We start from the raw sequence: 23,087 nt of genomic DNA, 5'->3' as shown, positions 1-23,087 counted from the left end.
ATCTTGTACTTTTTTCCCTTTACAATTGCGTCTATGTTCGGAGTAATTGTTCTTGTGCATTGTAGGCGCAGCGTGCAGTTTAAATTTCGATCAGACAATGCGTTTCTCAGGTGCGTCTTGTTTCATTTCATTGCAGAGAACAGTTGTTCACAAACATACGTGGAACTGAACATTGATATTATTGTAGCTTCCAGTTTGTGCAAACGAGGAAATCTATCCTGAGGGAAGTGTCTGTAGAATTCCAAAATTTTTTTCTTGTTCTGAAATTTGTCTCTGTATTCTCTGTCACACTGCAGGCCAATAATTTCTAGTTGCAGCTCAGGACGAATCTCTTCAAAATTCGCTGAATATGGAGAGGAGAACAGATCAAAATCACTGTCTAATGCTGTCAGGTCTTGAAAGCGTCGACCAAATTCTCCCTTAAGGGCAACTAAACTATGTGAATAACGTTCACAGTCTTTGTGAACATCATGCATGGATGATAATTTAGGAAAATGAGCTAGATTTCCTGTTTCCAGCTAGTGACCATATGGAACTGCCTAGTAACTAGGCCCTAGTTGGCCCACTGGCCCCCTAGTGTTCATCTGTACAAGTGATCATGAACTTAGTTTCTGCTTTTCTCAAGTAAAATAGAAAACTATTGGTCTTCAAGCAAACTCTTGAACAGTATAGCTGAAAGTCAGTTATAAAACCAGAAATAATGATTGTAGCATAACCATCTGCATTCTGTTAAAAGCACCTGTTAAAATGCTTCTACTGTGTAGTTTACTGCACATCACATTGAGCTGAATAATTCAGTAGGAGGTAACCCCTGAGACACTTGCCATATACCAGATGTATTTGGCTTGCTCTGGTGCTAGGGTCTTTGTCTGAATAAAGTGCTGTTTCTGTGGACCATCGTGGAATCTGACTTATTACTTTCAACACACCTAGCAACTTTGGTGGATCATCAGTGACTAAATATCCAACCAACAAAGAGAATGTGAATGGTGAGCCTTTCTGAGAAACTTGAAGTAGAAAGAACAAGTATGAAAAGTGACATAATGTGTACTGCTTGGTATAATGCATTTATAATTGTCCAAAATGTGGAAAGTAGTTCCAAGATGATGTCACCTTTCTACGTCTAGAAAGCAGTGGAAGTAACCGTCTCTAATTAGAACCAGTGAAGCACTTACAAAGTGGGCTTTGCTTTGTTGGATGATAGTGTGTGTTATGAAATCACACAGTACATTGAACTTAAGCAAAAATGTTACTTTTCTGTGAGGTTATAATGGAACTATAATGTAGATTGTACAGAGAGTGGTAGGGAAGGGGGCAGGGGGGGAGGAGGAGGAGGAGGAGAAGGAGGCGGCGGCAGCGGCAACACTTCATCCACATTACTAACCCTTGTATTGTGTTGCTGCATATAACAAGGAATGAACCTGAATAACCCCCGAAGTAGGGTCACAGCACAGTCTGGAATAGGACAGTTATTGCTGTCCAGTGCTTCCAGTGCCCCTTGTGGCAAGGCATGTAGCGTGAAATTAAATAACGTCGACCGCTGCAGTTCAGTATCTCACCAGCCCATCCAGGTGTTGGTTTTTCATGTTGTTGTTGTTGTTGTGGTTTTCAGTCCTGAGACTGGTTTGATGCAGCTCTCCATGCTGCTCTATCCTGTGCAAGCTTCTTCATCTCCCAGTACGTACTGCAGCCTACATCCTTCTGAATCTGCTTAGTGTACTCATCTCTTGGTCTCCCTCTACGATTTTTACCATCCACGCTGCCCTCCAATACTAAATTGGTGATCCCTTGATGCCTAAGAACATGTCCTACCAACCAATCCCTTCTTCTAGTCAAGTTGTGCCACACACTCCTCCTCTCACCAATCCTGTTCAGTGCCTCCTCATTAGTTATGTGATCTACCCATCTAATCTACAGCATTCTTCTGTAGCACCACATTTCGAAAGCTGCTCTTCTCTTCTTGTCCAAACTATTTATCGTCCATGTTTCACTTCCATACATGGCTACACTCCATACAAATAGTTTCAGAAACAACTTCCTGACACTTAAATCTATACTCAATGTTAACAAATTTTGTCTTCTTCAGAAACGCTTTCCTTGCCATTGCCAGTCTACATTTTATATCCTCTCTACTTCGACCATCATCAGTTACTTTGCTCCCCAAATAGCAAAACTCCTTTACTACTTTAAGTGTCTCATTTCCTAATCTAATTCCCTCAGCAGCACCCGACTTAATTGAACTACATTCCATTATCCTCGTTTTGCTTTTGTTGATGTTCATCTTATATCCTCCTTTCAAGACACTGTCCAATCCGTTCAACTGCTCTTCCAAGTTCTTTGCTGTCTCTGACAGAATTACAATGTCATCGGTGAACCTTAAAGTTTTTATTTCTTCTCCATGGATTTTAATACCTACTCCAAATTTTTCTTTTGTTTCCTTTACTGCTTGGTCAATATACAGACTGAATAACATCGGGGAGAGGGTACAACCCTGTCTCACTCCCTTCCCAACCACTGCTTCCCTTTCATGTCCCACGACTCTTATAACTGCCATCTGGTTTCTGTACAAATTGTAAATAGCCTTTCGCTCCCTGTATTTTACCCCTGCCACCTTCAGAATTTGAAAGAGAGTATTCCAGTGAACATTGTCAAAAGCTTTCTCTAAGTCTACAAATGCTAGAAACGTAGGTTTGCCTTTTCTTAATCTAGCTTCTAAAATAAGTTGTAGGGTCAGTATTGCCTCACGTGTTCCCATATTTCTACAGAATCCAAACTGATCTTCCCCAAGGTCGGCTTCTACCAGTTTTTCCATTCGTCTGTAAAGAATTCACATTAGTATTTTGCAGCCGTGACTTATTAAACTGATAGTTTAGTGATTTTCACATCTGTCAACACCTACTTTCTTTGGGATTGGAATTATTATATTTTTTTTTTGAAGTCTGAGGGTATTTCGCCTGTCTCTTACATTTTGCTAACCAGATGGTAGAGTTTTGTCAGGACTGGCTCTCCCAAGGCTGCCAGTAGTTCTAATGGAATGTTGTCTACTCCCAGGGCCTTGTTTCGACTTAGGTCTTTCAGTGCTCTGTCAAACTCTTCACGCAGTATCGTATCTCCCATTTCATCTTCATCTACATCCTCTTCCATTTCTATAACATTGCCCTCAAGTACATTGCCCTTGTATAGACCCTCTATATATCCTTCCACCTTTCTGCTTTCCCTTCTTTGCTTAGAACTGGATTTCCATCTGAGCTCTTGATATTCTTACAAGTGGTTCTATTTTCTCCAAAGGTCTCTTTAATTTTCCTGTAGGCAGTATCTATCTTACCCCTAGTGAGATAAACCTCTACATCAATCATTTGTCCTCTAGCCATGCCTGCTTAGCCATTTTGCACTTCCTGTCGATTTCATTTTTGAAACATTTGTATTCCTTTTTGCCTGCTTCATTTACTGCATTTTTTATATTTTCTCCTTTCGTTAATTAAATTCAATATTTCTTCTGTCACCCAAGGATTTCTACTAGCCCTCATCTTTTTACGTACTTGATCCTCTGCTGCCTTCACTACTTCATCCTCAAAGCTACTCATTCTTCTTCTACTGTATTTCTTTCCCCCATTCTTGTCAATTGTTCCCTTATGCTCTCCCTGAATCTCTGTACAACCTCTGGTGTAGTCAGTTTTTCCAGGTCCCATCTCCTCAAATTCCCACTTTTTTGCAGTTACTTCAGTTTTAATCTACAGTTCATAACCAATAGATTGTGGTCAGAGTCCACATGTGCCCCTGGAAATGTCTTACAATTTAAAACCTGGTTACTAAATCTCTGTCTTACCATTATATAATCTAGAATGAGATTTTCACTCTGCAGCGGAGTGTGCGCTGATATGAAACTTCCTGGCAGATTAAAACTGTGTGCCCGACCGAGACTCGAACTCGGGACCTTTGCCTTTCGCGGGCAAGTGCTCTACCAACTGAGCTACCGAAGCACGACTCACGCCCGGTACTCACAGCTTTACTTCTACCAGTACCTCGTCTCCTACCTTCCAAACTTTACAGAAGCTCTCCTGCGAACCTTGCAGAACTAGCACTCCTGAAAGAAAGGATATTGCGGAGACATGGCTTAGCCACAGCCTGGGGGATGTTTCCAGAATGAGATTTTCACTCTGCAGCGGAGTGTGCGCTGATATGAAACTTCCTGGCAGATTAAAACTGTGTGCCCGACCGAGACTCGAACTCGGGACCTTTGCCTTTCGCGGGCAAGTGCTCTACCAACTGAGCTACCGAAGCAGGAGAGCTTCTGTAAAGTTTGGAAGGTAGGAGACGAGGTACTGGTAGAAGTAAAGCTGTGAGTACCGGGCGTGAGTCGTGCTTTGGTAGCTCAGTTGGTAGAGCACTTGCCCGCGAAAGGCAAAGGTCCCGAGTTCGAGTCTCGGTCGGGCACACAGTTTTAATCTGCCAGGAAGTTTCATTATATAATCTGTCTGAAACCTGTCAGTATCTTCAGGGTTCTTCCATGTATACAACCTTCTTTTATGATTCTTGAACCAAGTTTTGCTCTGTGCAAAATTCCACCAGGCAGCTTCCTCATTCATTTCTTATCCCCAATCCACATTCACCTACTACGTTTCCTTCTCTTCCTTTTCCTACTATCGAATTCCAGTCACCCATGACTATTAAATTTTCGTCTCCCTTCACTATCTGAGTAATTTCTTTTATCTCATCATATGTTTCTTCAATTTCTTCGCCATCTGCAGAGCTGGTTGGTATATACACTTGTACTACTGTCGTAGGCGTGGGCTTCATGTCTACCTTGGCCACAACAATGCATTCGCTGTGCTGTTTGTAGTAGCTTACCTGCATTCCTATTGTTTTATTCATTATTAAACCTACTCCTGCATTACCCCTATTTGATTTTGTGTTTATAACCCTGTATTCACCTGACCAAAAGTCTTGTTCCTCCTGCCACTGAACTTCACTAATTCCCACTACATCCAATTTTAACCTATCCATTTCCCTTTTTAAATTTTCTAACCTACCTGCTCGATTAAGGGATCTGACATTCCACGCTCTGATCTGTAGAACACCAGTTTTCTGTCTCCTAATAATGACGTCGTCCTGAGTAATCCCCGCTTGGAGATCCGAATGGGGACTATTTTACCTCCAGAATATTTTACTCAATAGGACGCCATCATCATTTATCCATACAGTAAAGCTGCATGCCCTCAGGAAAAATTATGGGTGTAGTTTCCCCATGCTTTCAGCCGTTCGCAGTACCAGCACAGCAAGGCCGTTTTGGTTAGTGTTACAAGGCCAGATCAGTCAATCATCCAGACTTTTGCCCCTGCAACTACTGAAAAGGCTGCTGCCCCTCTTCAGGAACCATAAGTTTGTGTGGCCTCTCAACAGATACCCCTCCGTTGTGGTTGCACCTATGGTACGGCTATCTGTATCACTGAGGCACACAAGCCTCCCCACCAACGGCATGGTCTATGGTTCATGGGGGGGAGGTGGTTTACCATGGTTTCCTTAAATTGTTTAATAGAATGCTTGATTTATGGCTGAATGTGTTCCTGATTCCTTTCCCAATCCAAAATCATACTCTATCTCTAAATACTCTGTCGATTGGATATTAGATCCAAATTTTCATTCTTCAGTTTCTCATTGACCACCCTTGATCAGTAGATGTACAGAATAATTCAAACTAGCCTTTTTTTGATGTGACATGCACTTTAAGTACAACAAAGCTGTACTGCAATGGGAAAAATATACTGATACCATAGTCAGAAGACATATGGAAAGTATGATCCACAAGTTACGACAGCAGCCTTCATTTTAACATACAGCACTGCAATGCCAAGAGCATGGAACTTCAGGATTCATCAGCTTTAACTTCAGGCTGTTTATACCAAACTCGAAATGCTACTTAAAATGGCAGCAAGGTGGTTACCCAACATCACCATGCAAAGGGTGAGAATTAAACCAAAACTCTTCGTGAAGTACTGATTGCCCATCGCTCCTTTGTATTTTAGTTGCTCTGGTAATCGTCCTATCTGAAGTAACATGTGCCCTGCAAACATTCAAGAAGAAAAAATAGTAGTATTTCAAAGTCACCCGCTGAGATTCATGTACTGAAGTGAAAGATAGCTACAAGGCACAATAATTTTCTACAGTTCAGAAATTTGAGGGCTTGGCTTAGGCTCAGATAAGCAGGGTAAGGTGAACCTGTCTATGTTAAAGTACAGTTGCAGTGCTGAAATTGCAGTAAAACTTGCTGTCCTTCACAACTGTAAGTAAATTTTAAAGATACAAAATACGTGTGGCTTGCCATTGTATCTCATCATGCAGACATACAGGGTGGCGATTTTTTTCTGGAAAAAATTCTCAGAAAATTACATTTTACCTGGAAAAATTAGGGAATTCTCAGGGAATTTCAGGAATTTCACAAGATCTCAAGGAATTTTTAATCTAGGATTGAAATAGAGTTTTATTGAGTTTTATGAATCACAAATTTTAAAATACTTAATATTTAGAAGTCAAACAATGAAAATCCAGGATGGAATGTAACATGTTATGAAAAGGATAGTTGCTACTCCCCATATATAGCAAGCATGCTGAGTAGAAGTAAAAAGACTGGGAGCATTGGTGGATTAGTTACATTTCTATAACCCTCCTGGCCTCAACCTTTGTCAGTCATTATCCTCACTCATCTAGACCCTTCCCTGTTCCCGTTCCAGCACTACCCAGCCCTCCATTCCACCAACACGCCCAGTCTTTTTACATCTCTCTTTTTCCGCTAGCTCCCCCCCCCCCCCCCGCCCCCCCCCCCCCCCCCAAGCCCTCTGTCTAACCTCCCAACTGCACATAGCTACGCTACCCTCTCCCCACCTTGGCCGTGCATGCTCCCCAGCAGCACATCACAGTCCCCCACCCCTACCCTGCTATCCCTCCCCCTCCCTGCCCAGCCTCTTCACCCCACCCAGTTGTGTCACCCATCATGCACTGCTGCTGCTGTGTGTAGTGTAGCTTCAGCTGCCAGAGACTGTGGTCGTGTGTGTGTGTGTGTGTGTGTGTGTGTGTGTGTGTGTGTGTGTGTGTGTGTGCCCTATTTTTGACAAAGGCCTTGTTGGCTAAGAGGCTATTTTGTGACAGTCTTTATGTTGTGCCTATCTGCGAGTCAGCAGCCATACGGTGAATAGCAACTATCCTTTTCACAGCGTTTTAATTATGTGAATATTATTCCACACAAATTATTGATGTTCAAAAACTGTGGTTAAACTGCTGCTTATGGCTGGTTTATAGCTCAGCTAGGAGGAAAGAAAAGCCATTATTGTGGTATGCTGCTCCCTCCACTCACAATTAAGTTCCATTAATTTATCAGGAGCTTCTTGACACCATCTTCCTCCTCACACATGGGTTTCTAAGGGAATTTTTTTTCCAAGTTTGAGTATTCACCCTGACCTAATAACAATACCGCGCTGAATATTCAGTTCTGCGACAAGTCAGCAATCACTGTAACTTAGTTTGTGTAGCAGTTCCAATGAAGATTGTGCTTCAGAATTATAGAGACAATGTATGGCTGAGGAAACTTGCCCATTATGTAATAATACTGATGTGTTTAAGGACCTTTAAACTAACTGTGTCACAGAATGATTTGTTAGTACTAATAAGCTCTCTATGTTTTACTTCCCTTTTAATTGCCAGTGAATGTGTTGACTCAGCTATAAAATGTGTCTCCACTGCAAGATGGGAGATGATTGCTTAATTACACCTTTGTGAGGTTTAATGGTCTCAGCCACACTAGATTTCGATCTCTAGATATTCGTTATGTTCTGTTCTTTGTACCCAAGGTTAACAATCTTGATGGATCCCTTATGTGATGGATGGACTGCTCAGCAACTAGCACTGTAGACAGCATGGTGACTGAAAATGTGGAACCATCTGATCTATATTATTATGGGTCAAACAATGATTGATTCAGCAGTAAATGACAACATGTCAATGAGATCCCTGTTGGCAGGTGATGATAATGTTAACTGGTTGTGTTGATACCAGTCTTTTCAATTTAGAAGCACTCGGGCCCAGGCTGAGATTATGGATGTTATAGTTCTGCTGAGGTTTAACACTGGTCATGTGACTCAACTCTTAGACAATTGTAACATTGGTAGAGTAGTCAGAAGAAATTCTGCCATGTGTGAATTCCTGTCTTTTTGGTATTCCAGCCTGGGTGAACAAATATTTGTAGTAGTGGGCTGAGGGAACTTAAGCAACTGCTTTAGGCCAAAAGACCCAACCAGCTACTTCTTTGCCCTTACTGTGCTCCATGAAATTTTCTTACACAGATAGTGCTTCTCTGCCCATATCTTGCTAAATGAAATTTGTTTAAATAGATGCTGCCTTAGGAAACTAATTGCTTCTGCTCCCTTTTATTTAGGCACAGTAAGTTGATTATCTGTAGGATCTGAAGATAGGTTAGTGGCTTTGCAACCGAAATTAACTATAACGGTGTTATCAGCAGTGTGACAAATAGACTGTACAGAATTAAAATCATGACGTATGTTTCATTACAGAGAAATTGACCTGGGAGGAAATTCAGGTGGAGGTTTTAAAAATCTGCGAAAGAAACTTTGGGAAATCATCAAGTTTGTATACCAACATGTTCATAATCTGTCCTGATTTACAAAAAAGAAAAATTACAGAAAATCTCACTATGTAATGGTGATGAGGGATTTTAATGCCAAACTGGAACAAAACTTAATAATGATTCTTCAGTGGAAGACTTGTGGTATGGTACCAGCAATACTAAGTACACTGCTGGTGCCGGTGATGAATTGCTGTGGTCACAGTTTCAGTTAATTTCATTTTTTCAAAGATTTTCATTTATGTTTTCTTCCAAAATGAGTGCATCATCTTCTACATAAACGCCAATTAAGAGACAAGGAATAATTTGTTCTTCTTGGACGGAAAGGCGCGAGTCCAGTTTCCACAATTTAACAGCAGACACGAATGTACTTATGCTTGAAGATTGAATGTTGACTTAACCTTCGAGCATATGTGAGAGTTTTACTAATTCTAATCTCTCATTTTTTGCTGTTTTTGAACTTACACTTTTCGCCCAAAGAATAGTTAATTTCTATCGACAAAAATTTTTACACATATTAAAAAAAAGGTTTTTATGTGATTTTCAAATTATTCGGCTTGAAATAAATTTACTCATGGCTGACAAATTATTGTAATATAGGCTAGTATTCCAATTGCTAAAAGATTGCATAGGAGATCATATGCAGCTGAACAACTATGTACAACGAAACGTTGAACAATCCTCTGTAATAAATTTGTGGCACTGAACTATGAACTATTCAAGTATCATGTAAGGCTAAGAGACAAGGGGAGGAATACATGCCAAAATACTTACTTTGTTCTAGTTCGGGCGAAGATTCCTTTTTGGCCACAAAGCCATTATTCTTTGTTGAACCCACTGAGGACAGGTTTGGGGGATTAGCAGCAATTTCATAAATGAAAAGTGGTTTGGTTCTGATTAAAACAGCATCCTCTGCTCAGTTGTGGGTACTACTTGCCTGTTACAAGTTGAGGACATTACTGTAGCTATTGCCCTTACCTTCCGTAACAGTCCCAACATGGTATAGGATATCACCTTCCGCTGCAACCTCCTTTTACAGACCAATGAAAAGTGCAAGTTTGTAGTGACAGGGTGTGCATTTTGTCCATCATATCCAGTAGGGCACAAAGGACAATAGGGTTGGTACGGGGCCCATCACCTTGCTCTTGAAGACTGTATGTATCCCTCCCTTGTGGTGTTCCAAATGCATGAGATTTGGGCACATCTCTTCCCAGTGTAACACGAGCTCTGTCTGTAGGGATTGTGGATGTCATTTGTGCTGGGATGCTCCATGTTCCCCTGCTCCATCTGTGACAGCTGTGTGAAGCACCTTTCATATAAGATTTGTGACCAACTCATGTATCAGGAGGCAAAGAAGAAATATCATCGTCTGCATCCTGTGTGTATGATGATGACATTTGCTATGGCTACAAAGACATCGTCCTCTCTAGTAACAGTACCCTCACCCATTGTGCCTTCCAGGTCGAACCCTCAGGGCTGCTTTACTACACCCACTGCCCTGTTGGTTTGGGGCCCCCCTCCTACTGTTTCCCACCCCCTGGACACATTGATTTCCATCCCCACGCCAGGGAAGCAACACCCTCCTCGTGTCTCTCACCAGGAATATGACCCTTCGGACGCTTCCCTCCTAGTATTCTGCTGACCTGCAACTGGGTACCAGCCAGTGGCTGAAGGAAAGGCAGGTATGCGAGGAGAAGATGGACTCTGCATGTTCTGCCTCTGTATACAAGGTGGAGTTCCTAGTGGTCCCTGTGCCACTAACCCCACACACAACCAGCTTCAGAACTGATGTGTATTGATTCTGCATCCTCACAACTGGTGGCAGCAGGTGATGCTAGTGTATGGCCTTCCTCCTTGGTCCCTTCACGCCACCACAGGATACCGATAGCAGGATCCTCCAGTGGAACTGTACTGGTTTTTTCCACCATGTGGCTGAGCTATGATATCTGTTCTTACATTTCCCCTTTTTCTGCATTGCCCTCAGGAAACTTGGTTCACAGCATTGCAAACCTCCACCCTCTGCAGCATTTAGGACTGTTTTAAGAATTGAGCTGACTATGATAGGGTGTTGTGCAGAGTATATACGTACATTCATAACTCTGTGTACAGCAAACACATACCACACGATACCTTGAGTCTCAGCATCTTTTGGCTATGTCCCAGTGCTATGGTCCTCCAGTGGAACTGTACTGGTTTTTTCCACCATGTGGCTGAGCTATGATATCTGTTCTTACATTTCCCCTTTTTCTGCATTGCCCTCAGGAAACTTGGTTCGCAGCATTGCAAACCTCCACCCTCTGCAGCATTTAGGACTATTTTAAGAATTGAGCTGACTATGATAGGGTGTTGTGCAGAATATATACGTACATTCATAACTCTTGTGTACAGCAAACACATACCACATGATACCTTGAGTCCCAGCATCTTTTGGCTATGTCCCAGGGTGGTATCGGCCAAGGCTGTTCTGTTGCTGACAGTTTTGTCTGCTTGGAGCCTGCTATCCAGTCATCTTTGGCCAATGTCAACACCTCATTGCTGTCTTTTTCAACTTTCAAAAGCCTTATGACACTACATGGCATCATTACATCTTCATTATCCTACATGAGTGGGGTCTCTGGGGCCTGCTCCTGATTTTTGTCTGGAACTTCACATTACACCGTACTTTCTGGGTTCAAATTGATGCCCCCCCCCCCCCCCCCCCCCTGCAGGGCTCTGTATTAAGTGTCTTCTTTTTCTGGTGGCTATCAATGATATAACTCTACAGTGTCACCCTCCCTGTATGCTGATGACTTTTACATTTAATATTGCTCCTGCTCTGTGGGTGTTGCTGAATGCCAACTGCAGGGTACCATACGAAAGTGCCAGTAATGACCTCTCACCATGGCTTCCAGTTATCAGCCACCAAGACATGGGTCATGCACTTCTGTTGCCATCCTACTGTCCATCCACAATCAGAACTCCATCACAACAACAAGTTGCCCAAAGTGGTGAAGTCTTACTGCTTTCTGGGACAGACTTTTGTTGCCCAATTGATGTGGCTTCCTCATCTTCGCCAGCTCAAGTGAACATTCTGATCAACCCTTAATACACTTCTCTGGAGCACAGACCACTCTACACATCTGCGTCTTTAAAAAGCTCTGATCCTGTCCTGTCTTGATTATGGGAGTCTGGTATAGGGCTCAGCTTCAACATGAGCATTGCAGATGCTGGACCCAATACTCCATTGTGGAGTCCGACTTGCAACAGGTGCATTTTGGACCAGCCATATGAACAGCCTACTTGTGGTGGCTGGATCCCTCCACTGCAGAAGAGATGCCAACTATTACTCAACTATGCGATACACATTCACTGCTATCCTGAGAATCCAAACTACCGTGTCCTTTTTCCTGTTAGGGAGGTCCATTTCCCACAACAGCGACCCTGGACTGGAGTAGCAATCACAGTTTGCGTACTGTGTGAATACTCTGAACTCCAACTTGTCTCACTGTAGCCTCTTGTCAGGGAGCAATCGACTTTTCCCTCCATGATGTATACCCTGTCCTTGGATTGGTTTCAAGCTATCATTTGGACCAAAACACTCTGTTGACCCTGTGATTTTTTTTTTTTTTTTTTGCCACCTTTTCTTGGACTCCTTGATGCGTTTGTGGGTTCAGAAGTGATATACATCGATGGATCTAGTCTACAGACAAATTGTTTTTGCATACACACATGCAAGGTGCAGTGAACTGTGCTCATTGCCAAATGGATGCTGTGTATTCACTGCAGAATTGATGGCCATTGCTTGAGTTCTCAGTAACCTTCATAAGCAGTGACTCCCTGAGTAGTCTTCTGGCTGTCAACCAGTGCTACTCTCACCACTCATCCAAGTTCTCCTTTCTGACCTTCATCAAGCTGGATGGTCAGTTGTCTTTGCCTGGGCCAGAGGTCACATTGGGGTCCAAGGGAACAAACATGCTGATCGGTTGGCCAAGTTGTCTATCAGGATGTAGACTTTGGAGATGTGGGTATTGGAAATGGATATTTGGTCAACTTTAGGCCCAAGCAATAAATGAGTCCATGACCATGTGGCAGTCTTACCCTTATGCATTTCTCATAAAATATACTGATCTGTCTGCTTCACATTGGCCACACTTGACTGACCCATGGCCACATCCTACAACTTGAGGATCCACCCACTGTCTGTGTGCTGCCCTTCTCATGGAGTCATACCTGCTGCCAGATTGCACCAATTTGGCCACCTTACTGTGAAACCTTAAACTTGATGACATGCTGCCTCTGTTGTTAAAGGGCAATGTCAGAGCGGCTGATCTGGTTTTACATTTTACCTGTGAAATTGGTTTCTACACCTCTCTGTGAGGTAGGGTTCATTGGTGTCATTGGTCATTTGAGGGATTGAAGGGTGCCCACTCGCTTCCTCTGACCCAGAGGGCCCATGGCTGCCCTTTCTCGGTGGTGCAGCCTGGCTTCTGTCCTTCCCATCTTTTTAGTTCTTATTGTTTTACATCTGTAATTGGTTTCTGAAGGTGAGAAAAGATTTGCCTTCTGTATCCTTTGTGTCTGAGGGCTCTTCCTGGCTCACTGCATATTGGATGGAGGGACTGATGATCTCATCGTTTTGTCACTTTAGCCCTATCACTCCAGTCGGAACTGGAAGTTGATAACATTTTTACATTGTTCTGTCAATGTGTAAACTTAAGATCAGCTTCTGTTCTGAGCCTGGTATGAAAAAGTTCTTACCTATATTTGAAACTTGTCACTGACCCATCAGTTGAACAGCTGTTGTGGACTAATTGCAATGCCACCTCATTGTAAGCATGATCACAGTCCTCCGTGTACTAACATGGATGACTGTAGTTGTGGCAGATACAAAGTCACAGTATACTTATGAATTCTGATTACAATGGAACTGTGCATAGTGAGCATAATTTGTTCCAGAATCTTATTCATAGTGCACAACACTCATTAAGCAAAACAATTGATCCCTTATAAATTAATGTAAAATACGAAAAAGTGCTAAAAGTTTTATCTCATTCATGCCTTTAACTCAAAGAAAATTATATGTATAATATTATGTACTTTATTATTCACAATGCTAACGGCATTGCCACAGTAGTAACACCAGTTCCTGCCGGATCACTGAAGTTTGCTGTCGGACTGGGCTAGCACTTGGATGGGTGACCATGTGGTCTGCCATGCACTGTTGGCACGTGGGGTGCACTCAGCCCTTGTGAGGCAAGCTGATGAGCTACTTGATTTAGAAGCAGCGGCTCCAGTCTCGTAAACTGACATATGGCCAGGAGAGCAGTGTGCTGACCACATGCTCCTCCATATCTGCATCCAGTGACGCCTGTGGTTTGAAGATGACACGGTGGCCAGATGGTACCGTTGGGACTGCATGGCCTGTTCGGGCAGAGTTTAGTTTTTTTAGTTTAGCTTTGTTTTTCGCAATACATAAGTAATTCTTTTTTATTAGGAACCCACCTATAGCCATTTGTTTCTGGCGGTGCTTCAAAACATGGCAAAAATACGATGCAACATTATCGTCAAATAAATTTGTAGCATGCTTAACCACTGCTTTATTGGGGTGATGATTTTCACTGTAAGGTGCAACCGATTCCCATGCTTTCAGCATTTCTCGTACTGCGCCAGATGATTGTTGCTTTGCTGTTATGACCACCTCATCCTCCTCCTCCTCCTCCTGCTGTGAAGCACACTGCAATTTCATAATCTTTTCGGTGGTCATTTCTTGGCTATGATCTTTCACAAACTCATCGATATCAGTGTTATTCACTTCAGACACAATCTCAATGACTATAGGCTCCACAGCTGCTGACTCAAATACCTCAGAGTCACATTCGATAACACACTCCGGCCAAAGCTTCTTCCAAGCAGAGGTGAGAGTGCTCTTGGTAACCTTTTCTTTCCTCTTTTCGATCATCTTGAGGCAGGTAACGATGTTCAAATGATATTTCCAAGTGTGTAACTCTCAACAGTAACCACATTTGTTGTTACCAACAGTTTATTGCGTGGAGGACTGGGTGGAAAAGATGAGTTTAAAATGTTGTCAGCTGATAAATACCTTTGTATGTACACATGTTGACTTTGAAGATAGGGATTATATATGCCTGGGTCCTGTCTCTTATATTCACATATCACAAGAGTGTAGAATGTATCAGTTTTTTTCTGTTCTGTTCCTTGAGCTTGTGGTACGATGTTTTATTCGTGTTACAGAATGGCCAGTGAATGATCTGCATGCTGGTTTTGTGTGTTTTAAATTTACGTAACAAAAAACAGTATTGTCATTCTTAATGGTAGTTCCAACATATTTAGGAAACAAACTATCTTAAATTGATATTCAACAATGTAGTCAGAATGTATCATTGTTTGAACCAACATAGCATTATTTACCTATAATTCTGATAATACATACCACTGCTGATTTCTTTGGTGTGGGAACCATCACCAGTACATTTCTATACAACAATTGGACAAGGCTGTAGTTTTGGCTTTATTGGTCTGTTCTATTTTTCTGTAAGCTTGTAATTTTGCAGCAATTTCTGTACAGTGAAATAAATACATAATGGTATCCTCTGCAGTTGGAAACATTCCTTCATAACTAAAGAGTATATGAGTCCATTTATTAATGCCTTTTATATTACCCTTTTAAGATATTGAGTAAATAATGGTTTGCATCGGTACCTGTGGTTTGAGACGTACTGTTTGTGTGCTATAGGAACAAAAATGTGTAAAATAATGTTTTCTATTCATCTGCAAGTGTTAGATTAAAGAGTGATAGTAGTTTACTGTAACTCTGCCAGTTATTACATTTCTAACCAACTAGCTAAACTAGTAACAGTTCCCAATACTAACCATTGCTGTAGTGGAACAGGATGCACACTATCATTTTGAAAAGAGGCACTGTGTTCATAATTTGACACAGGAATACGGTACACTTTGTTTGTGCCCTAAGAGTGGATATTGTTGCCTTATTAGTTAGCTTGTGACAAGTGTAGTAATTACCTGCATTATAGTAAATTACTGCAGTTCTTGCACCTAGCAGTTTGTGTGCATGTGTGTGTGTGTGTGTGTGTGTGTGTGTGTGTGTGGGGGGGGGGGGGGGGGGAGGTGATAATGCTCATCTTATCAGAGACATTCGATAACCAATACATGCTTCTAAAGTCATGCTAAATGACAGCGCTTCAGGGAACTTTACTGCTTTTGACTGGATATGGATTTATTGAAATTGAAATTTCTGAATTGGGGTCTGGTGAGTGCCACCTGTTCCCTGTAACTGAAAGCTCTGTGTTTGTGTGAGTGTAAATTCTCGTGCTATATATTGTTTTGAAAAAGTCTTGGGTTTCAAGCCAGGTGACACTGTTAAAATACCATGAAGCATCAAAGAATGCCATACTCATAATGTTCTAGTCAGTGTTGAGATATTGCAGAAATTGCAATATTTATACTAGTGGTGTACCGCCTCCAACTGGCTATGGATGACTGGGTGCTCTGTTGCTGGCAGGTGGGGAGGTGGCTGAGTTTGCAATGGTCGGGGTGACATGTCCCATTCACATGTCTGTCTGCGCATTCTGGGTGCATCTTATGTGCTGGACGGTTTTGGTCACACTCTCGTTGTATTGCTGTTAACCCTTTGCCCCTATCAACCAGATTCTCACGAATTCATGTTTCAGTGGATTCCTTTATATAGCTGTCCCAATAACCAATTGCTCAGAGTATTACTTTGGTGTTCTGAAAGTCAAAGGTGTGTTCTACCTTATGCTATGCTCTGCTATCGCTGATTCTGTGTGTGTTCCGTTTGTACATACCTGATGTGCTCCTAAGTATTCTGCAAAAATGGGTACAATGAAGCACAGATTAGTGAGACGTTAAAGAAGAGAAAAGATACATTAATCTGGGAAGGGGAGGAAGAAGATGAGATGTGCTTTTCTTCTGTACTAGGGACCGATCTTAGCCAAAATTGTGAGGGTGCTTGAAAAATCCAACTTAAAAGCTGTCTTCTGACCACTGCATAAGATGAAAGAATACCTTGGCTTTCCCAAAGTCCCAGTAAAACTGAGTGTAGTGAGAATATACAGTGGTGCCTGTGAATGCAGCCACCAATACATTGGTCAAACAAATTGCAGTATTTCTAAACACTGTGAGGAGCACTTCAGGCATGTATGACTGGGACACACAGAGGAATCAGCAGTAGCAGAGCTTAGCATCAGGGAACACCACACCTTTGACTTCCAAAACCAAGAAGCTGTGACAGACAATAGACTGTTGAGGCAGCATTATTAAGGAATCCATTGTAATGAGTCACAAGAATCTTGTTAGTAAGGGCAGAGAATACCAACTGAATTTAGCATGGAATTTGGAGTTAGCGGCAGTACGACTTGAGTGCGCTCCGTACCATCCAGCACTGGAAATGCCCAGAGGGAGATGGAAATGATGCACCCACTACCCCTAACACTGCAACCTCACACACACACACACACACACACACACACACACACACACACACACAGAGGGTATAAGCTGGAAGTTGCTCACTTGGAACTTGGGTTAATTCCTTTCATTTTATGTGTTTTTTAATTCTTATTTTCAGTGTTTTGTTTTATTACTACATTATATTCTCAGTGGTTCTGTTAACATAACTTGTTACTGTATACATAATAAATATTGTATGTCACTATGATTATAGAATGTGTATCACCTGTTTAGAGTTTCCAGATAGTATGTCTAAAATTCATGGCAATAAATTGAATTGAAATGAATTGAGTGAACACCAAAGTCACTGATGCTCCTTTGGGGCTGTACCTTCCACTGTTAGGGTCACCTTTATGGGGAATAGCTAAAAGTGGGGTGGCTGTGTTTGTAAATAACACATACCACTTTTCTACTATCCCTCTGGTTACAGGCGTCCAAGCAGCTATTGACATTCATGTGGGACAAAGGATTACAGTGTGCTCCCTGTAATTACCACCCATTTCTCAAACCATGAAAGAACCAAACATGCATCAGTAGAGTTACTGTAATGGGTTGTCTGGGAAATTCCTTGGAATATATGGTCACACCTTGCTTATTTTGGGAGCTAAATACCAGGAATCTCCTTATACTCTCTCAGTACAGGTTTAGGAGGTATCAGTCTGCTGTCAGAAACCTGATCCTGCTGGATTTGGCTATATTACAGGGTTGCTGTGCAGGCAGCTCTGTATTGCACAAGAATATTTTTTTTGACATAGAATTGATGCATGAGAGTACTTGTAAGAACAGGGATTTTCTCCACCTGGAGACTGGGTGTTTGTACTGCACTCATCATTTTCGTCATTATTTGTGGAAGTGGCGAGACAGGACAGTGAAAATATTGGGAATTTGTGCAGGCACTGATACTCACGCAGTTGAGCATTCCACGAACCAAATATCATAATCATCATCATCATCATCATCATCATCATCATAAGTTCTTGTAAGAAAAACTATTCTAGGGCAACTATAAAGTGTCCTTCTACATATATTTATTCTGTGTTCTTCCTGTAATTTTAATTTTGTAATGTAAAGGAGAGGCTGTAATATGGCATAGGTTGTAATTCAAGATGCTACAAAATTTTAAATGAGCAATGAAACTATATACCTGTATTCACAAGTGAGTATGAGCTGGGGTCTCTTGGCTGTTCTATGGTTGTCCCTGATTGTGTCCTCTAGATAACTCTACCAAATGAATTTTCTGTATTTAATTCAGAGCTACACGCAATTTTGAGGACACTGGAGCAGATTAGATGTATTCATGCTAAATGGTTTTCCATCTGCTCCAACTTAAAAAAAATAAAATAAAAATGTCCTCTTCAATCTCTACAATGCGTGTAGCTAACAGATGAAGTAATTTAGAATTCCAAGACTACCTTCACTGCCAACAAAGGTTGGGGATGACCTGTCATGTTGCTGGGTACCAGGGCACATGACAATCCAGGGAAATGTTTTAACAGCTGTGCTAACCAAAGAGGCATGTGATAATCATTTGGTTCAGTGTGCTGTTCCCTTCACTTTCGAGGTAAGGAGTCTTGGATGGGAGAAAGAATGACTGGAAATGATGATAATAAGCTATGGCTAGTAAAATAACTGACGTGGCCATGATGAATCTCTTTCCAGTCACACAGGTGAGGTGACATACTTGTCACATGTGTACACATAGGTCATATTTTGATGATGCATGGCTTTTTGGTCCAAGCGAGAGGAGTGCATCAGTGTCTGGTGTACACCACATTAGCTGACTGTGGTTTATGTTCATTCTAGAGGCAGAGGTATGCAATCTATTTACCTGACAGTATGAGAAAGTTACTACAAATGTTAAGAATGTGTAATGTCCAGTTCATTCCCTAGAACACTAGAGAGGTCCAACCATATCTTTCGTGTAAGTAATTGGCCTGCTGCACATCTCTGTGTTACTATTTTAACCTTCCTATTACATTAATCATTTTTTGCAGGTAGGGATTATGAGAATGAGAGAGAGCAAATGTGGTTGGTTGAGAGTGGGTGTAAGTTTTTAATATTTTTATTCCCCTTTCTCATAAATACCTCAAGACATGGATTTGTATTCAGACCAGTGTGAACCTACAGTAACATCCTTTAAAAGTATCTGCAGTTGGTAAGGAGATATTACAGAAACCCCAATATATGAATTATTCATGAAGTAATGTACCGTCTTGCGTGTTACTGTTATTTGTATGATAGAGGAACAGTTATGAAAGGAAAAGCCATAGAGCAACAGCTTGAATCAACAACAACAATAATAATGATAACAAAACAAATTGTATCCTTGTTGAATTTTTGTGCTGAAGTATGTTGTATGTTCTGAAAAGCAGTGATCTTGTCATATTCTTTTGACCGTCCCTGTGTTTATTATGTGCACATTTCTGTTGGTCAGAATTTGTGAACAGTAAAACCCTGTACAGTTGAGACACACACATTTTACTGTACTGATAGCACAACAAAATAACATCTCCAGGTAAGTGATTACTTATTTAATTATCCATAGTAACAAATATACATTTACAATACTCATCATTATTCTGTTTGTACAGATTGAGATATCACAATTGAAAGAGTTATTTATGCTAATGTGCCCTAACAACCTGTACAATCTATTTCAGTTGTATCAATAAAACATGTTGAAATAGACCTGTTCACAAAAAAATACTATGTAAATTATCAAATTATATAACCAGATTGAAATTGCACTCATACAGTGTAATAGTGGAGAAATTTATGATCAGATAATGGTAATTACCATTTCATTGTGTTCATCACCTCTATATAGTAATCAGCTACAGACTATTTGTCAATATGTCAATTAATTAAATGTATTTTCTTTGGCCATTAATTGATAGACTGTAAGAAGCACTTCCATAAATTCTTAATTTTAAGGTGATTTTCTCTAATTCTTTGTAGCTGATGATTTGACCACTTAGTCATCAATGCTTAATTAACTGAGAATTTCCCACACCTCCCCTCAAAATTACTATTACCAAATGTAAAGTGTACAACAGCTGGTGTTTTCTTTTGTTTTCCAGTGTAGTTATATCTCTGCTTCCACAGTGATCTTCTAACAGAACTTTTGAAACATCTCACATTATTGTGGCACTTGCATGTCAGATCTTATTGTTGAAAGTGATACAGTTTTCTCAAATCGGGGCTTATGCTCACAAATGAATGTTAAGTAAATCCCTGAATAACTCAGTGTTAGTACTTTCCATAGTTTCAAGTATTGCATGGTGTTTATCACTTTCATTGGCATTTTCTTTCTGCCTCTCAGTGACTGTTTATAATTAACAGAAAGGAAATTTTCATTGTCAGATTTTACACCATGAATGACACATCCAAGAAATTTTATTTCGGGTAGGTGGTGCTGTGGTCAAGATACTGGACTTGCATTTGGGAGAAGGAATGGAGTTCAGATCCCCATCCAGCCATTCATATTTAAGTTTTATGTGATTTCTTTAAACTGTAATTGAAATTTAGGGTGCATTTGACTCACAGAAACCTTTCAAAAATATACCATCATCTTTCAGGTTTACCACGTTTGCTCTGTTAATGTTCTGTTGATGACATGGTCTTTAGAACTGAAGCAGAAGCTCAGGTACAGCAACTGTGAAGGAATTTAGCTGTGTCCCTTTCAAATGAACCATCTCAGCGTGCACAATAATACATTTAGGGCAGTCATGGAAAAAACTGAATTAGGATGGCTGGATGTGGATTAGCAAGCTACTTATAAATGCAAGTCAAGTGCCTTTACCTGTGTACACTCTACTTTGTCATAACTTTTGACCAAGTATTGATTTCATTACCTTCCAAGGTTTAAAAGATATAAGAAATTTATAGGTTGCATTAAGGACTTTTGTTTCCATTTTTGCAATGTGTCACCGCATTCTTAGGTTACTTGATAGCATTTACAACACTATTTGATAATTGTCAAGTTAAATTAGCAAAGAAAGAGATAATGGAAATATTAGTGAGAAGAAAAACTTGATTTAACATACAAAAAGAAATGCTGTGCTATTCGAATAAATGTAGTCTATATAATTTTTGCTTGTTTAGTAAGTTCGTTCTATTTTAGTTATTAACTTGGTATAGCTATGTTGTTGTAGCCTTAAACTGAATTTCCAGTAAAAATTGCTGTTGCATTTCCTGATTCTATCATGTCTGGAAGAACTAAAGGCTATAATTTAATGAGAAGTATTTCCAAGATATATGGTTATTATACTTAAGCAGTCTGTTGCACAATGTGTTTTCAAATGTATTAAACTGGTTGTTCAGAGTATATCTTATGCAAATGAAGCACACAGTATCAGTTGAAAAGTACTTTCCTGTTGCAGATCTCCTTCAGTGTGGGCTGAATGACAGTTCGAGTGGTAGTGAGAGTGACTTTTATTCTGAGAGTTTGCCTTGTGATGCGTCTGAAGTGGTAAGCATGGCGAGATTTGATGTAATTCAGAAGTTTTCAGAAAGTAAATGTTTCAGTGACATTCCTTGTAAAAGTGAGTACGTTGAAAAATTTGGCCAAATTATTTGCAGAGATTGTTCTAGAGCTGCCAAGAAAGAATATTTACAACTTTAATTTTTATTGTTGAGATCTGTGATTGTAAATTATTGACTTATTTATGTTTAGTAGGCAGCAGTCTCAGTCTGTAGCATCACCTGCAAATTTTAAGAGTTGCATTTGTATCTTTTGCTCTTCTTATCTCTATCACCTTTACTTGGTTTTTATTACTGCTGCTTGCTTATTCTATTGTCATCTCTTGTTTCACATCTTCTTACAGTTTATTTCATGAACTTTTTCATGATTTTTTTATTTCACCAGTTTCTCTAAACAATAATAGATTGAATGTAATATTTCATCAATTACAGAACTTGGAAGTAGGGAGATTTAATCAGTAAATTTGCATTGCACTCCTTTCTCTGTCGTATCTCTCAAAAGAAAATCAGTCCATATTTACAAAGAGAATTTTAATTTCCGAATTAAATGCAACCTAATGATCTCTCATAGTAATTCAGCCAATTTTCTTTTGATTTTTCTTTGTATTTACTTTTGCTACTTCGTCATTTTTAAACACTAATTGGATAGTTTTCTGAATGAGAACGTAATTCATAGTAAAAAACATTTTTGAAGGAGCAGTGACCGGTCAAATAGCTTGAAGAATATACATGCTGATAGATGATATATAGATAAAATCATTTTATTCAAATTCATTTTGCTAAAATTTATCATATTTGGAAAAGGAAGCTAGAAAAGAGGGAGAGCTGGCTGATGCTCAGCTTCCTGTAGAGGTCATTTACATAAAGTACCCTGTAGTAAACAAGTAATACACAAAACCAATACAAGTAACACAAAAATGGCCTTATTCAACAATGGAAATAAGCCTCTCGTGACTCCACACGAAATGAGACAAAAGAACCATATAGAAGATGCAACATAAGTGATACATCGAACAACTGTTGTGAGCAGTACAAACTAAAAGAACATATTGAGGGTGAGTCAGTGCTGCTCCACGCATATATAGGCATGCGTCACGGATAGATGGTGCGGCGGAGACTGTGCCATGTGAATGCTTCCTGCAGGTGGCTTCTAATGGCCGGCCCTCACAGAGTTGGTTGTTGATTTAAGAGTACACACACACACATGGTGACACTACATTCAGCACACACACACACATACACACAATAGCAGGATACAGCACGCCTCTCCCTTGCGCGAAAAGGTTTGCACAGGCAATGGATGAGACTCCAGCAGCCTGACTAGGGACGCATCCATTGCATCCGGAGCAGCAGCAGCCGGTGCTGACGGTGGTGTTGGGATGAAGCACGTGGCGTGCATCGGATGTAGGGCCAGAATGCACCAAGATGCAGGAACGCCCGAAGGCAGTGGGCACACATGGGATGACAGGGTTATGGTGCCATCGCC

At 40.7% G+C, this 23,087-nt stretch overlaps 1 protein-coding gene across 1 annotated transcript in view; it reads left to right on the top strand.

The window, feature by feature from the left end:
- LOC124776894 (putative ATP-dependent RNA helicase TDRD12) overlaps positions 1-23,087 on the top strand; it is a 451,178-nt gene that overhangs the window by 68,621 nt on the left and 359,470 nt on the right. The window contains exon 5 of the mRNA XM_047252081.1: positions 21,502-21,590. Within this exon, the coding sequence (XP_047108037.1) occupies positions 21,502-21,590 (89 nt within the window). The remainder of the gene's footprint in view (positions 1-21,501; positions 21,591-23,087) is intronic.

The sequence above is a fragment of the Schistocerca piceifrons genome, chromosome 2 (assembly GCF_021461385.2).
Source record: "Schistocerca piceifrons isolate TAMUIC-IGC-003096 chromosome 2, iqSchPice1.1, whole genome shotgun sequence".
NCBI classification, from domain to species: Eukaryota; Metazoa; Arthropoda; class Insecta; order Orthoptera; family Acrididae; genus Schistocerca; species Schistocerca piceifrons.
Note: the sequence above shows the minus strand (reverse complement) of the source record. Positions and strands in the feature narration are given on the sequence as shown.